Source organism: Cyphomyrmex costatus, unplaced genomic scaffold, assembly GCF_001594065.2.
Source record: "Cyphomyrmex costatus isolate MS0001 unplaced genomic scaffold, Ccosl1.0 scaffold33, whole genome shotgun sequence".
Classification (NCBI taxonomy): domain Eukaryota; kingdom Metazoa; phylum Arthropoda; class Insecta; order Hymenoptera; family Formicidae; genus Cyphomyrmex; species Cyphomyrmex costatus.
Genome location: NW_017277450.1, coordinates 823,736 through 841,361, shown reverse-complemented (window position 1 = coordinate 841,361; position 17,626 = coordinate 823,736). Strand labels below are relative to the sequence as shown.

Sequence of the window (17,626 nt, the reverse complement as noted above, 5' to 3'; positions counted from 1 at the left end):
CCCCCCCCCCCCCTCCCGATGCAATTACTGGCACTGTAGCTATATTTAAAAAATAAGAGAAAAAGAGATAAAGAGAAAAGACAAGTGTGTATGTACGATAAGAGATCTTCGAAGCAGTCTCGACGCGTGTATATTTTCGATACACAATCATGTATATTTAATAATCATCATGTTTTGCTACACAATGGAAATATAATGCAAATGTATACGGTTTACGTTGTCGTAACTATCATATCACTGACCGCAGGGATATGTATACACAAGACGTGCCCACTATACAATCCCCCGTGTCAATTTCTTGCATACGTAACGCAGGTACATTTCGGAAAAAAAGAAACTTCAGTCAGTATAAAATCAAGATTACACTTTCAAGATAGGTATGGACCGAGCGAACGAACAAACGCGAGCAGCGAAAATGTGAGGATAAGCTTCTACGAAATTTTCTTTGATGTACCGTTTCACTTCAATCAGTCTGAACACAAAGCCAAATATTAACAAACCATTCTGTTTGCATTCTCTATGATGAAAATCTTTGAAACTTGAACAGAGAAAGTTTATCTTCGTTGATCATTCGCTCGCGTGCACCCACTTTTACAAATACATTCAAGTGATAGTCTAATTTAAAACGAAGATTGTTGTATCGTGTGTCACTGGGAACTCCGTCATGTATATATTAGCGTAAAAATATTCTCAGACGTCGAAATAAAGGGTAGTATAGTGAAAGAGAACAAAAGATAATGAGGGGTAAATATTTCTATCACGCGCATTTCTCGATTGTATGTGTAATAAATGACAAAAAGAGTTCGTAATAAAAACTTATCCTCTTGCGTATATATGTCTCTTGTATATATATATTTCTTTTCTGTATCTACATCCTCTTTACACGTGCATATAATATCTTGCTTGATCATGCTTCAATATAGTATATATATATATAATATATATATTAATACATTATATGTATATTATATATATATATATATATATATATATATATATATACATACACATACACATTTTTTCGTACGAATATATTAAAAAATCTATTTTTTCCTTTATATTGTGGCGTATAATAATTTGATACACGAACATTTTCGTATGTATGGAGTATTCTCATGCAGGAAAAATAATCTGTGATTTCTTTTTTTCTGTAATATTAATCTCACCAATCAACTCAGATCTGTATGGAAATGAAAAGTCTGCAATATAGACAAATTATGTCTAATGTAATTTAACACTCGGTCTCTGCTGAAAATCTTAGAGATGCACAGAAATTGCGGCCAAAGCTGATAGCGTCTTCCTCTCTCCGCCTAAGATATTTTCTCTTTAGGTAATTTTTCGATGTTGACAAAAACTTGGAAACGCTATCTCAGAATAGCTAACATTTTCTGCTCATCTCCCATTCTCTCTTTCTCTCTCTCTCACAGTAGGACCATTTCATATATATACATATATATTAAATACAACTAAAATGATATGTATCAACAATAATATATATACAAAATAAATATAAATATATATTTATATATATTAAAAAGATAGGTTCCCCAGCTGCGAATCTTCGTAAAAAAATATCATATATTAATAACAAAACATTGTAGTCAACAGAAATTATATACAATACATGTCTACACGATACGATCGATAAAATTCTCGTTACACTTTTACATGCGATTTTAAAAAAGCATATACATTAAAAAAAAATATTTAGAATAATTTTGAAAAAAAAATAACATGACTATAAAATCATGACGATTTATGAGTAATCTATTATACCATATAGAAATCACTTTTTATGTCATTAATAAATTAAACAATTTGATAATCACGTAAACAATTGAAAATTCAAAAACAATTGAATACGTTATTATCAACAATTGATTGAAATTATGGTCCTACTGTATATGTACCAAATAAATAATTTTCAAGAATGCAAATATTTTTCTTTCCCCCTTCCTTATTGACGTGATTAGGCTTGGACTGAGCTTTTTCATTGAATAAAAAAGCAGATCCCACTTATACGCGTTAATCACAAGATTTTAGTTGTAGCGATTCGGTTTTTTGGAAAAACGTGTATATAACATTCTGGGCATTACAATGTAATACGAGCTGCTGGAACACACCCAGGTTTATGCTTACAGCATACCTAGAATAATAATATAGCACCTAGGTTTTTTGTACTTTAGCAATTATTTCGTCATGATACTGTAATTAATTATAAACATACACCTATGATGCCACAATGTATTTACATTATGCGAGTATGACTATCAAGACGTGAATGGGAAGCAATCTAAATTCATTCGCACTAAAAGTCGCTTTTTATTTCTCACACACTCATGCATTCTTTCTTATTACTCATATATTCAAGAATCAAAATTATATAGTAAAAATCTTGTTTTACACCTCGTATATATTTAATATATACGAAATGTGTTTCATCGTAATACCCATTAGATGTAATTGTTTTATTGGCGCGGTATAATCCATTAAATCTACACCCCTGTCGATATAATACAAAATATCTACATTCGATTTTAATAAAAAAATCGACCGATACAAGTATACTTGACGTGGTTGTCCAACTCGTGGTATCGGTTTGCCACATCTCCCATCGGGAGTATCACTCTTTCGAAATCCGTTAACATCGTCTGGGAGACGAATTATTAACGGAGCAACACGTTTGTCTTCGCGGCTCCATAAATTCGACAAGCTGACATTTATTTCGAAAAAGGACGTGTTATTATTTTTCGTTATCTGCGAAACGCTAAAATGTAGACAGGAAGTGGACGTATCGCGCGTAGCTATCGACAAACATGGAAGGCAAGCTATCTTCGCTGACAGTGATCGGTCGGTCGGTCGGTCGGTCAGTCGGTTCGAATTATCGCTAGACGAATATGAAGCGCAAAGACTCTACCAGTCCGATGTTTTGAGTTGGATGCAGCACGTGTTTTACTTATCTAGTAAAATTCTCCGAATTATCTGCGATAACGTTTAAAGGCTTTGTCGCGTATCACATAAATCTAGACAGTTTAGTTTAGAATCGTAAATATATGTATGTATATTTACGATTATACAATATATATATATACATATATACATACACATATATATATATATATGTGTGTGTGTGTGTGTGTACCTAATGTACTAAACTCAGTGCACGCTTATTCGGCCAACGGATGAGCGTCGTCGCGGTAATCGCTGAGCAGTTGTGGGTGCATATGTGTGCGTGTGTGTGTTAAATAACTTCCGCGTTATCCTAATCACTGATCCGACTCGTTATTCGTCGTCAGCACGCTGACAGGCTCAGATTCTTTATTGTTCGATGGTAAACTCGTAGCGTCGGTCTCCTCGTTGTCACCCTCGGTGCTGTCGGCTGCACTAGAACGTGGCGCCGTCGCTGTCGCCGTCGCCGTTATTGCTGTCACGTCCTCCTTTTTGTCTTGATCACTCTCATCGTTGTCGACGACGACAGGGGACTGCTGCTGCTGTTGTTGTTGTAATTTCTGCATGTGCAATTGACTGCGTAACTTCGAGATCTCGCGAGCGTCCGATCGCCGATGACGTCGCAGCTGCGTGTTCTCCAACGCCACGCGACGTGCCAGTTCTATCACGTCCTGTGGCACGTCCAATGCCCTCAATCGTTCCTCAAGATCCGCCGCCGCGGTGCCGTCCGTATCGGAATCGCTTTCCGACGGCGACGAGGTGCCGACCTCAGAGGAGGCCGCCAGTGGTGTAGGTTCCACACTCACGGTGGATGATGTCACCGCTGCACTGCTCTCCTCTTCCTCTCCGCCTTCCTTCTCCTTCTTGTCCTTTGACGGCGTCGACTTCTTCTGATTTTCCTCGGAGACATAATACAGGGGATAAGAATCGATCACCGGCGCTTGACTCGGAGACATTTTCTCCGTTTTAATGCTAGCGGACAACAGTTCCTGTTTCTCACAAGTGGGACTCGAGGAGCGGTGACTGTGACGGCGATGCTCGTGATGATGCCGTCGTTGCTGATGAACAGACGAGGGTGGCGGTATCTGACCTATCTGTGCGGGTGCCGGTATAGGCGCCAACGCCACATTAGGTTGAAAATGCGGCTCGAATCGCTCACACTCCGAAAGCGGAATGACTCGCTCCGGATGTTGCAGTACAGGTGGGCCTCGACTGAGATATGCAGGCACCAATGACGAACTGTTGATTGACAAAGGCGATACTCATCTCAAATATCGTCTCTGTGACTCTAACAAAATATATGTAAACGATACTTACTTGTCTCTGTGCTTGCAATTGCTCGTAGTATTCCATGATTGAAAGGCTGCACCTCTTGCAGCGAGCTCGAAAAGATTCGCCCATTGCATCTGCAAGTACGAATCAGTGGCAATTTGGGTTACAGGATGGTACATTGCCAGTCCATTGCCATTGTAGATGCCAGCGCAATCGTCCTTTCCTATGTCCTTTTTTGTGCGTTTGATCAATCTCTCGTGTTCGTGTCTCAGCTAAAACAAATATTTGGACTCGTATACTCTTTAGATACATTAAGGTTAAAAATGACGTTAAACTTAATTTTATGTACTATCGTAATCTATACATTTATAACGTTAAAATCACATTCTTATTTTGAAAGAGAAACTGAATTGTACCTCTAGCTTTCGCTTGGAGCTTAGCACAAGATGCCTCTCTTTCAGCTCTCGAAAAAGGACGAGCGATTTGTTGTAGTGTTGCTGTTCACGAGAGAGCAATAGATACGACCGCCAATTGGCGGAATCGAAACCCCAATGACAGGTGCGATTCTCCAGAGATCTATGAGCGTGTCTCACAAAGCGTTGAGGAGAGAATTGATAGCCACACTCCAGACACTCAATACACACTGAATCGTCCGTTTCGAACAGTTTCGCATCGAAGATACCCTTGCACTTGCCGAAACATTCATGGTACACTTTAAATTTAACAATCACCTCTTCCTCCTCCTCCTCGCTCTTACACGGTTTCTTATCAAGACAGTCCTGCGCTGAACCGATCTGGGAAGGATCGCAAGACTCTGTTCGTAATAGCAAAGCACTGACGAGCCTTTCGGCGTCGGTCTGGGTGATGAGACCGCAGGATGGCGCGTTGCGCGGCAGGATGCCGGAATGCTTAAGCTCCTCGAGCTGATCCCGGGTGCAGCGTGAACAGTAAATCTGTAGCTCGTCGCACACCTGATTGATCTGCTGCAGGGAGAAGTCCTGCAGCACCGTGTTCAATATCTGCGGCAGGCATAATCTTCTCTCGCCACCCACTACAAAGCACGAGATCCTCTCGCCCTCGAGGATCGTCTCGCATCTCTCGGAGCAGCTCTGATCAGGTGCTGTGAGTATCGGTATCTGAAACTCGAGCTCGCGCTTCTCGCACACGACCTTCGGACGATCCACCACCGCGGCGGGTGGACGATCCTCGTCAGAGTCCTCCAACGAGCGGGGTGCCTTCGGGACGGGGGTCAACGTGCGTCCCGACGACGTCTCGCGAATCTCCTTCTCGACTATCTCCTTCGACGGTTGCGACTCCACGGGCGATTCCAGTTGGCCGCAGTTGGCCGCCGCTGCCGGACGACTGTTGATGGCGGGTGGCGAGAAGCACGACTGTTGCTCGTGCAGCAGGGCCTTACAATCCATGCCCAGCAGGGCCGAGCTGGGGCCCTGTAGGCTCTTGACAGCTGACAGCTGATAGGTCTTGAGAACGGTCTTCAACTGCGGAGTGTACGACTGGCCAGCGGCGGTGCTACCGGGCAATAGGGTCTCCATTGTGCGTATCCTAACGCGCGTATTCAACGAGCGTGTCCCCCGGAGGAACGGATCACAAGAGAGACGCGGAGACCAACGCATGCACTCTGCGCACAGCGGCGAGTCTCAGTGCACGAGATATCGCTTTATATACATGCGACTGATGTACACAATATATTACACTCTGACCGTCCACGAGTTTATTTATGTCACGAACGACGGAGCAGCGGGACCGGGCACTAGCACAACTCGGTTTCCTCGCGATTCCACTTCCATGTTACTCGGGCCCAGTTGTCGTCGTCGTCGTGACCATAGGAGCAGCACGGCTACCTCCACTGCGTTCCTCGCGTGTTGCGCCGTGAGACAAACACGAGTCCATCCTCACGCGCGAACGGGGTCTTCTAACCCGCGCTCTACGAGGCCTTCCTCGGTCGTTCGTCTCTCTCTCTCTCTCTCTCTCTCTCTCTCTCTCTCTCTCTTTTTCTCGCGCAAGCACTCTCTCTCTCTCTCGCTCTCTCTTTTTCTCGCTCTTTCTCTCTCTCTCTCTCTCTCTCTCTCTCTCTCTCTCTCTCTCTCTCTCTCTCTCTCTCTCTCTCTCTCTCTCTCTCTTTTTCTCGCGCAAGCACTCTCTCTCTCTCTCTCGCTCCGCTCTCGTCCGGCACGAGAGGCCGAGTTACACGCGTATAACCCGTTCGCGCGTCCTTCCTTCCTCCCTATGTCCGCCCCTCCCGCCACTGCATTACGCGTCGCCGATGAAGACAACGATGCGACTACCGCCGCGACCCGCGATCCCGCGTCGCCACCACTTCCACGTACAACATGATAAAGCCGCTGTCGCTCGTCCTCTTTGTCCGCGCGATCTCCTCTTTCTCCTTCTTCCTCTCCTTCTTCCTCGCGCGTGCTTTCGCGGGGCAGAAAAGCGTGTTGCGCGCGGAGATCGTATGCAGCGAGCGCTGTCCTCCGAACGAGAGAGCCTCCTCTTCTCCGCGAGCGAGTTCCCTCCGATTCTGTCGCAAACTCCCCTCTTCCTTCTTCACGTCGTCGTCGTCGTCTTCTTCTTCTTCTTTACCACTATCTCTTCCTCCTACAGCGGCGACGGCGGTTTTCAACGCGATGTTCTCTCGCAGCCGCGAAGTCGATTCGCGACGAAAGCAGCACGGTCACGGATACACGGCGAGCCAACGATCCATAGCTTGAGTCTTACAGTCTTATCGAGCGCAATCTACCGACAACGAGAAATGGCACATGATTTATATATATTCATATATATGTATATATGCTGTCTATTTATTTTTCACGTCCAAGCGTCCAAGTATCGTCGCACGTTGCTCACTGTAGTACACGCGAGCGTTTCTATTTATCATCTCCCACCGTCCGTCACTCGAGCACGGCGCACTGGTGTCGCGGATAGTGCATGTTATCAGCGTCCGCGTCCTCGTCGACGACGTTCCCCCGATTCCCCGCCGAGCGCGCCAACGCGAACTTCCTCCACCTCCTCCCCCTCCTCGTTTTCCTCCTCCTTCTCCTCCACGTCGTCGCTGTCGCTACTGGCGTCGCCGACGATCGCTATCGGGACGCCGCGGCGCCGCGCGCGCCAACAACAACGACGAGGATGTCGGCGATGATACGTCCGGTGAAAATATTATCGCATCACTGGAGCACGACCACCAGCACGGCTGGCATCGTCAGACGAGCGATCTACTCATCGGCACGTCGCGACGCAATGGCGTATCGATCGTGACGGCGACGGCGGAGGCGACGGCGGAGGCGACGGCGGTGGCGGTGGCGGCGGCGGTGGTGGTGGCGGAGCACACACCGTATGACCGTGGATAAGACGACGACGGGTAGCGGTCACTCGCGGCGACGGGAGCACGCATATTTCTTACCGCGCCGCGAGAGAGTAGGCTCTGATTGCAACGATGATTCCAATCCCGGGCGACGTGTGGAAACACCGACCATCCGCTGATGCGAGAACGCACGCACGGAGCTGCGACGCGAATATTTTTCTCTTCTTTCCCTCTCACTCCCACCACGCACGCATCTCTCTCTCTCTCTCTCTCTCTTTCGTTCTACGCACAGACGCTAACGAGACAACGGCAGACTCAGCGATATATACGTACGTTTTTTCACGCACGCACCTCCTCGTCCGCCGCGCTTTCGTGGACGACGACCGTGTAGATGCTCCGTCTCTCGTTTCTCTCTCTCTCTCCCTCTCTCTCTCGCTCGCTCCCGCTCCGCGAAGTCTTTTTGCTCTCACGCGCGGAGCGGAGGGGCCCTTCTCCTTCTCGCTTTTTTGCTCTTCCTCCTTCTCTCTCCTCTCACCCTCTCTCTCTGTCTCACTTGGCGATGTCCGCGCCTGTACACATGCGCGCGCGACCGCGTAAACACGAGACGAGAGTCGGAGACGGCGGAGCCCTTGAGAGAGCGAGACTGTCTCCTCTCATGCAGAACACACATACACACGTGCACGCACACACTCTCTCTCTGGTTTTCTCGTCCTGTGTGCGTACGCACGTACGCGTGTACACGTGCACGTCGTCGCGCTCTTTCGGTGTGAGTTTTCAACCGGCTCCATGTACCGGGTGGCGAGAAAATAAGGATCTTATGTACCCACTGGTGTTTGCCTACAACACGACATGTACCTCTTTCCAAATCTCTTCGGAGCTTTTTTTGCGTTTAGAAAAAAAAAAGCTACTTCGCAACTGTCATTAATAAGATTCATCGATATAATAAATTTATATTTTCGCTCAGATCCAGAGTGAAGAGCTAATCATGTTGAAGAATCTTATCGTCTTATATATATTATTTGTCCATCAACAACTGCGGAGAAGAATTATATAGGCATTTTACTTATATTTAATTTATTCTTGGAGCTACAAAACTATTTTTATTTTAAAAAATCTTTTAAATCTCTCTATTGTAAAGCTACTTTTTTCTGCTAAACGCAATCAAAGTTAAGTGTTTTAACAGTTAAGCGTCAAATTTGATTTAAAATAGTATGTATTAAGTTTAAGTAAAGGAAAGAATTCGTTGTCCATCTGATAGACCAACCCATATTGTACACTTTATCCAAAAGATACACATTCTAGGAATATCTTTAGAACATTCAAAGAACATAGGAACGTCCGGAGGACGTTTTAAAAACGTTAGAAATTTGCTAAATATAAGTTTCCGATCGCATACAAATCCTTTCGAGGTTTCTCTTTACTTTTAAATCTCCTCACAGTCTCCCTAGAAATCAACCCATACAGCACATTTTATCCGAAAGTCGTCCTAGGAAAGATGTCCTTGGAATGTTCAGAGGACATAGGAACATTTTCTGGACGTCCCTTGGAGATTTGTGCTGTGGGAACATTAATTTTCGATCACTTGCTCGAGAGAAGAATTCTCTTCGTTTTTAAATCCTCGCGGTCTATCTGGGATCTACGTAATCTCCTAGCCACCCGGTACGTGCACGCGCGCGTTTCTGCACGCATGCCTCGGTGTGCGTGCCGCGAGCTCTGCTCGGTCGCGCACACGCGTCCGCTCGGTGGTAAAGAATCACCGTAAACTCCGCATGCCTGTCTCGTTCCCCTCTACGAGCATCGCGGCCGTCGTCGCCGCCGCGACGGCGACGACGACGTCGACCACTCCTCCCTTTTCTTCCCCCTTCTCGCGCGACAACCGGCCACCTACTGCGCACCACCGCGCCTGTTGCGAACAGTGCCGGAGCAAGAAATCAACAACCTGATGTCACCTACATTTGTCATGCAGGATCCACGTAAAATGTTCGTATTATTCTGTTCTATTTGCGAATTACCGGAGCTCCTTGCAACCTTTTAAGTGCATCTTGGTTCTTGTAGTGTTTTTTTTTTCCCAACTCCTTTTACTTTGTTTCTACAGCTATAACTTATGGATCTGGTATTTAGAAGATATATAAGTCTGCTCGGAGTACTCTTGGGATAGTTCAGTATCAGTCCACTCGTGATTTATTGTCTTCCAGACTCCATTCGGTCCAGGACAGGGATGTAGGAATAGAAAGCAGATAAGGATGAGATGTGCGAACTTCCAGGACACAATAAACCAAGGAGTTGTATACATCTAAAAATATGATATACAGTAAGAGAAAGCAGAGACAGAACCATGGGAGAATAATTTTACTTTTATTTAAGGGACCCACTACGAATTTCTCTTGTCTCCGTTCACCTCACGGTCCTGGCCACACATCCCTGCGGTCCCCTCGCCGCGTCGGAGAGCAGGTGTGTGCGCGTCATACGCGTGTGTACCAATCCACATACATACACACACGTGCAATGCGACGTAGGCCGCAACGCGCATAGCTCGGTTACGACGCGCGGTCGGCGGCACGCGTCTGTGTGAATCGGACGCCGACAGCCGTCTAGTCATGTGACCTTCCCGTCAAAATAGCCTGCGTACCTCCCCGCGCGTTACGCACACACTCACACGGCGGCGGCATGCTGCACACGCATCTACGAGCGACGTGGAGGCGCGGCCCGCGGTGTGCGCGCTCTTTGGTATCGTTGCCATCTTGTGTTCATTGTCAGGGACGGCACGAAGCTCCGGTGTTGACGATAACGATGACGCGTTCCCATCTTCCGGAGAGCAGCCCACTCCGTCCTTAATGTATTGCGAAAATGGAAAAGACGCGTTAGTTAAATTTCGAGTACATTATTGAGAAACTCGGAGGCGCTCTTTGTCGTCTTCTGAAAATGTTAAAATATAGAATATAATTAAATGATAAGACAACAGAAATAGCTTCTCTGAGTAATCAAGTTGTTAAAAAAAAAAAACGAACGCGAATCTATAATTTTAACATATGACTATCGAATAATAAATAGTATGTAAAGTAGAATAAATATTGCAACTTTATTTATTATTCCCGCTCGTTCGGAATTTTAAAAACTTAGTCAAATATAAATCATAGAACATAATTTGTACAAAATTGTTTTATTATTATAACTTATAAAAAGGTCTATTATTTCTATCTGTTTTATTTGTCCTTTTTTTTCTTTCATGTCTCTCAATTTTTTGATTTATTTTCTTTTCGTTTATGCAGCACTTTCTTTTTCTTCTTTTTCGCTGGAATTCCACCCTCTAATGATGACGGAGAAGAATTTTGATTGTCGTCGAACTAGATAAACTAGAGCTGGATGATGAGCTGGTAAATTTGCCGGAGTTTGAGGGTTCTTCTTTAGTAATTAATGCCGGCACAGCAATTGGATGGGACTTCAAACATTCTCTCAAATCGTCTGTCAAACCACCCAAGCCGATCGACATAAAGAAGTGTGTTCTTTGGATCATCTCTGAGGAACAGTCCTTTGAACACCTCCTGCAATCCTTAACCCGTTTGTTTAGCTTCGCTAGGTGTCACTACTTGGAAAATTCCTGAAACAATATCTTGATAAATATTCTGTTGGAATTTGTGCATGGTGTTTGAAAGGATCCTTTTGATTAATGAGTCAAGAACTACGACATATTAAAATTTCAGCCAATTTTACCGAGGGCCAATATCCTATTTTATGGAGTCTTTTGAAAATTTGCTCGAATGATGTTACATATATTTTATTAATGGCGCAAAACTAACCGTTAGAAGGAATTTCTCGTACGTTTGGATTTCCACGCCCAAAAACATATGCTTGATCTCCTATCTGGGTTTCAGTTGCATTTTCATCAAATATGTACACACTGCTCGAATTCGAGCGTAGCTTGTATAGTCAGATATATAATCCATTGAAGTGCGTCTGTTCTGTGCTGCTGTCATTGTCTTTTCTCTTTTCCATCTTTATTGATACCTTCTAAATCATTGACGTCCGAGCCAAGAAATCCTTTATACAATTGCTTGTACTTCTCTTCAGAGGCAAAATAGTTCATCAAACTTGAACACATTTAATATATCTTGCGTTCCTATCTTATCATACAATCTTATTAAATGGATGATTTGATGTTCCTTTTCCACAAGATCCAGTTCTTCAGGTGTAGCCTCAAGATACTTGAATCAATTCTTCCTGATCTGGAACATAATTTCTATCGTGTACTGGACTTGCTTGTCCAATTGTTCTTCATGTAGTATGTTTCTCAGCGTTATAAAGATAGCTTCAATATCCCTTTACAAAAAGCCTGTCAGTTTCATACCACATTCTTTCTAAAACGCTATAGCCACTTTGACAGACTCGTCGATTGGCATCCCCAGTAGTAGAATCAACATTTCCAAAACAATAATCTAATAAGCTACACACTGGTTAACCAAATGCACTATAAAAGTTCCTTAAGATATGCATAAGAATTTATCGTTTCTTTCAAATTCACGTTTGATTTGCAGAATAAGTCGCTGCAATATCAGCTCATCTATGTTAGGAAACTTAGAACTGATTATAAAAATGAATGTCACATAAACTGGAGTAAACGGTGGAGATACAGCTTATAATTAAATGATGACCGTACCAATAGACCTTTAGATATTCTTATGCAGTAGCTTCTGTGTTATGATCTTGATGTCGCTAGTATTTACTTTATTAATATATCTGAGAATGGACTTCTTCCCAAGCAACATATAAGCAGCTCTTGACTTGTCGGTGATCTCTGCTCTGCTTGGAGCATATGCAATTTGCTAAGTGAGATGTACACACCTCCCGTTCTCGAGGTTAGAAGATCTACCATTCACTTTTGCTTAACATCCTCTGAGTTCTCCCGCGCTTTATCCGGTTCTCCATAGTGCCTGTTGTCAATCTCTTCCCGCAGCAAATTCCGCTTTCGGTTTACTCCACTGTCATCGTCATGATCGTCGTTGAACCTAAGACCTCTGTGATCGTCTCAGGAGCTCCGAGAATCGTCATCCCACTTGAAACTCCTGTGCTCGTCATTGCGTTTAGAACTCGTGTGATCATCATGGTACCCTGGAGTTCCTGTGATCGTCGTTATGCTTTAATCCTTTGAAATCATTACATTTGTGATCTTTGTACTTACGAAAACCTTGTCCTCGTTCTCATCCCTTCGTGAGTGTGATCTCTTAATTCCAAATTCATATAATCTCATAGCCTCCGCCGTGGCAGTTCCGCGTATTTACAACGACCGTGTATTTGCAATTATGTTATTCTGTATATGTGAAAATTGTTTGGTTATGTACTACATATTACAATACTTTTAATTATACATTGTGAAATGTAATTTACAGAAGTACGATGAAGAAAATTCACTTATTAGAACTTTAAAAAGAGATGGATACTTAAATCTTTCTAAACGCTCGGAAAACATTACGCGATTGTATGTACACAATAGTCAGGAGATGGCGCTCCGATTATTACATCCATTTGCGTCAAATTCAATTCAAAGTACATTTTTTAAAATTATGGATTGAGAATTGAGTAAAAAAAGCGTCACTAATTACACAAAAATAGCTATTTTCAAATAAAAAATATATAACAGTAGTAATTTTAAAACATAAAAATAACAATAAGAAATTGAAATAAGATTTATTAACTTGTATAATGACTATTTTTTAAAATATTTATGATAAGGCTCAATAAGTATTCAACTACTAATATAATGAAATAAGGGAAATGAGCTAATTTTCATTAAAATCTTTAAATCAATCTAATATATTGCGAAGAATATCACGTAATGTTGGCGTTTCGTCCCGGCTTCCACTACTGGACTCATCAGTAAGGTATTGTAATGGAAGCCTACCTTAGACACCTGTTTTAGTTATTAAATCGAGATTCTATATATACAGATATACGCGTATATTTTTTAAAATATATTTCCACATATATTGAATATATTTCAAATATTGAAATCCCAGAATTATATGACTTAAAAAGATAATATTAAGATAAAAGAGTTTTGGTTTGATAAGTTTTAAAATTAATTATGCTGTTCTTTATCACACAATATATATTTTGATTCTTTGAACTTATTTTTTACGAAGTTGTGAGAACCTCTATATATACAGAGCTGTATCTTATAATTTCGCTCATAAATATATTATAATAAAAGTATTATAGCAAAGTTATATTATAATAAATATAATTATCTGCTTCTTATTCACATTGTAGATAATATAATGAATTTTAATTATACTTTATCTCATATAGAAGCAAAATATATTATTTTGTAATAAGACTTTTCTATTTATGTTTTATAAAGCTGCGAAGATCTGTAAATGCATTTAATTGTTTTTGAAGCAGTACTTTTGTGTTGAAACATATTATGTTACTATATAAATATTAAAGCTTTAATAAAATATATAAAATATATTGAAATACTAAATGTAAATGTGTGGTATTAACGTGGAAGTGTCAATAAAACGCACGTGATCGCAGCGCATGCTCGCAACGCAGTATTTCGCGGCTGATATATTTCCTAACCTGAATAGTCAATTAACAATTTGGTTCGCGGAGCAGAGCGACACTTTTTTCTTGCTAAAGCTTTATTTTTACGCGAAAACGTATCGATTCAGTGTACTTGTATGCCATTTCGAGGTGGACGGGGTTTCTTGTATATTTCCGAGAATAATAGAAGATTAAAACAATGGTTGTGATATCAAGAATTTTCTCTCGCGGTTACGGTGGACTACAATCAGCGAAAATAATACGTAGGTTATGTTAAATTTTTATTTACATCGCTTTCTCAATTTTTTCAATTTACGATAACAATAACGAATCAACTTTTTAAAATTATGTTAGATACATGTTCCAGCGCATAACCGTTTTTTTTTTTTAATTAAAAACAACATTTACGAAAATAAAAAATTATATAAGTTTTAATTTTTTACTTAATCATTGTAAAAGATTATTTGAAAGATTTATTATAATAGGGATATGATTAAAATGAGAGTAAACACAATTGAGATAAATTTTTACAATTTAACAAATATTTTTTACTTTGTGCCACTCATTTATTTCTAAATTTTTTAATTTTTTTTCACCTTTTCTAAATTTTTTGCGATTGAAAAATTGGGTCGTTATATGGTAATATCAAAACACGACTTTGTTCTTGTCGTATACATAAAAGTTTTAATTACTAAGGCTATATAAAGTTGTTCTTCTGTTTTTTAGGATACGCAGTCAGAGGAAATTCTTCTACGGCTGCTCAAGATTCTGTACAAGAATCCCAAATTAATAAACCAGAGCAAAACATTGAACAGAAGAAAGTGATACCTGATAGGTATCGATTCATTTATCCAGAATTTTTACCAGATCCAGATCCAAAGTATCGTAACTCACTCCGAGAAAAGTTAGAACGCATGGATATGCTGGCAAGACGCACACACATAGCGATACCCGAGTTCTATGTTGGTTCTATATTAGCTATAACTTATTCTGAACCACATGCTCCTGGAAAAATCAACAAATTTGTTGGCATATGTATAGAGAGGAAAGGATGTGGCTTGAGAGCCACATGTCTGTTGAGAAACATGGTTAATAACCAAGGAATTGAAGTACTCTACGAGTTATATGATCCTGCAATACAGAAAATAGAATGTCTTAGGTAAATATAATTATTGGCTGTATTCTAAAGAACAGACAACTTTGTAACTATTGTAAGATTCTTTGTCATAATTAGTTATACATTTAAACTCGTCTACATAGAAGTCATAAACGACCATGAAGTCTTAAATCATAGGAAACTAATCACAAATATAAGAATATTCGACTAGAATTGGCCAATTTCTTATGTTTTGAGACCCTACAACAACTTCTATGTAAAACGAGTCTAATGAGGACTTAGGAATAAAAATTAATATTAAAAAATTTTACAACATTTGTATATGCAAAACTGCTTTTTCTACTGTACGTAGTCATTTACATAAATTGCTCTAAAATATTTCTTCTCGATGATTCTACTCGTGACACATTTAGGCTTGAAAAAAGATTGGATCCACATCTGCGATACCTGCGAGACGCCCCAGCAGAATATAGTACCTTTCCTTTCGACATGGAACCAGAATATTTGCCAGAAGATACATCGGTACCTGTAAATGAGATTAAAGTGCAGATTAATCCTCGTCCATGGTTAGAGAAATGGGAGCAGCAAGAGTTGAGAGGTATAGGAGAGTTAGACCTTAGTGAGAGACGCATTAAAAGAGCTAAAGCAATAGCAAAACCTTGGGAAAAGTACGATTTAATGAAAAAATATCGGTAAGAAAAGCAGAACATATTTATTTTTTTTTTTTGGAATATTTTACATTTTTTTTAAAGATTATACGTTCTAATTTACATAATTTATTTAGGGAAACTATCCCCGAGGAGGATCAAAATGAAATATTTAATGAAGTGCATACAAAATTACATGTAATGGAAATTGCTGGACGTAGACAAAAACACAAGCGCACTTTCGTACGTCCGCAAAAAACTGGGTGAACTTTTGATTATATACAGCATTTTTCAATCTATGTAAGGAATTAGAATGAAATAAATATATTTGTTTTCTTTTGTTATAGTTTTGTATCTTTGTAATGATATCCGCTCAGTTATTATAATCCAGTATCGTAATTGTTACAGAAAAAAATTTACAATTATTGAATTCATACAGGTGAAAAACTTGTTAATGTGGTTCTAATATTTCTTATAAATTTATACAATTTTCAGATCAAGCTAACTACACCGATTATTTGTCGGTTAAGATATTTATTAACATCAAATCATTACACATGCAGCAATAATATTATCAATTGTTTGTCAATTTGATATTACTATCCTTTGGTTTAGAATCGAGTTTCAAATCGACAAATAAATAATAGCTTGTGCTCTGGAAATTATATAAATTTACAATATTATTAGACACGAAGGACCGCCTTGACCGATTTTTCACTCATGTATTTACTTAATATAAATTATTGAATTTTTAAACAAATATATTTATTATACTATTAATTGAGTATAATAAAAAAAAGTAAATTGATTTTTTGCATAAATACTTATATCTCGTAAGTATAAAGTTTAAATAATATGCATATATGTATTATATACATATAATTTCGGACAGTTTTTAATTATTAATGAGTTAAATTTTATTGGGAAGTGAAAAATATACAATAGAAACTGGAAAATTTATTTAATCCTATATTTCTATATCGCACTGTCCGATTTTTATCGCTTTTCTGCGCCATTTTAACACTTTGCGTACATATATTTTAATAGGCAAAAACACAACATCTTATACATGGCAACGTCTTATCATACATGTATGTTAATGTTATTCTGTATCTGCAAGAATGTAAATTAAATAAACATTTAAAAGATGTCATTTTACAATAAATATACAACATTGTTCAACGGAATATATATACTGCAGTTAAACTCCGATTTTTGTATCAAAGTGTTAAAATAGATAAGTCTTCCTCTTTTTGTTTATTTTTCTTTACTTACTACTTTAATATATGTATAAGAGATCATTTTTTTTAAGATTAAATTAACTCGTTAGTAAAGCTACATTAATTTCTTTAACCATTTTAATACGATATAACATTTTGATGAGCTGTTCCTTCGCGAGAGGCGATGTCGAATACCATACCGGACTATCTGGAACACAACTGCGTTCTGGCAATAGATAGAAGACATCATTTCTCGTCTTAACGCTTTCAGGGCTGGAATATTTCAAATGCAAGATGGTGTAATGTAGCAATAAATTAAATTTAATGTTTTTGTTTATTCAGTTATAATATACATACGTACCATTTCGACAAGTAGAATTCATATAACTTAACAGGACATTTCAATGCATTTTCCTCATTTTCTTGTTGTTCATATACCTTCTTTTTTCGAGAATTAGCTTCTGTAAAAAGAAGCAATAAATAATGAATTAATTTGTACCGATAAATCAGGATTAACACTAAAACTTTTATGGTGGGTGGGTGGGTGGGTGTGTGTGTGTGT

The 17,626-nt window shown here is 40.0% G+C and overlaps 3 protein-coding genes across 3 annotated transcripts in view; 1 reads left to right on the top strand and 2 right to left on the bottom strand.

Moving 5' to 3' along the window:
* Positions 1-3,220: 3,220 nt before the first annotated feature.
* Positions 3,221-6,007, bottom strand: LOC108775872 (ski oncogene). The gene is made up of 3 exons (XM_018542324.1): positions 4,638-6,007; positions 4,267-4,493; positions 3,221-4,188 (listed from the first exon to the last, which is right to left on the bottom strand). Exons 1-3 carry the CDS (start codon positions 5,853-5,855, stop codon positions 3,267-3,269), a joined length of 2,367 nt encoding a protein of 788 aa, XP_018397826.1. The 5' UTR covers positions 5,856-6,007; the 3' UTR covers positions 3,221-3,266.
* Positions 6,008-14,136: 8,129 nt separating this feature from the next.
* On the top strand, positions 14,137-16,281 carry mRpL19 (mitochondrial ribosomal protein L19). Its single transcript, XM_018542309.1, has 4 exons — positions 14,137-14,343; positions 14,807-15,239; positions 15,611-15,889; positions 15,982-16,281. Exons 1-4 carry the CDS (start codon positions 14,280-14,282, stop codon positions 16,109-16,111), a joined length of 906 nt encoding a protein of 301 aa, XP_018397811.1. The 5' UTR covers positions 14,137-14,279; the 3' UTR covers positions 16,112-16,281.
* An 881-nt stretch (positions 16,282-17,162) lies between these two features.
* The window catches only part of woc (zinc finger protein without children), a 9,486-nt gene continuing 9,022 nt past the window's right edge, over positions 17,163-17,626 (bottom strand). The window contains exons 10-11 of the mRNA XM_018542297.1: positions 17,426-17,525; positions 17,163-17,337 (exon numbers count right to left, since the gene is read on the bottom strand). Coding sequence (XP_018397799.1) covers positions 17,163-17,337; positions 17,426-17,525 — 275 coding nt within the window. The remainder of the gene's footprint in view (positions 17,338-17,425; positions 17,526-17,626) is intronic.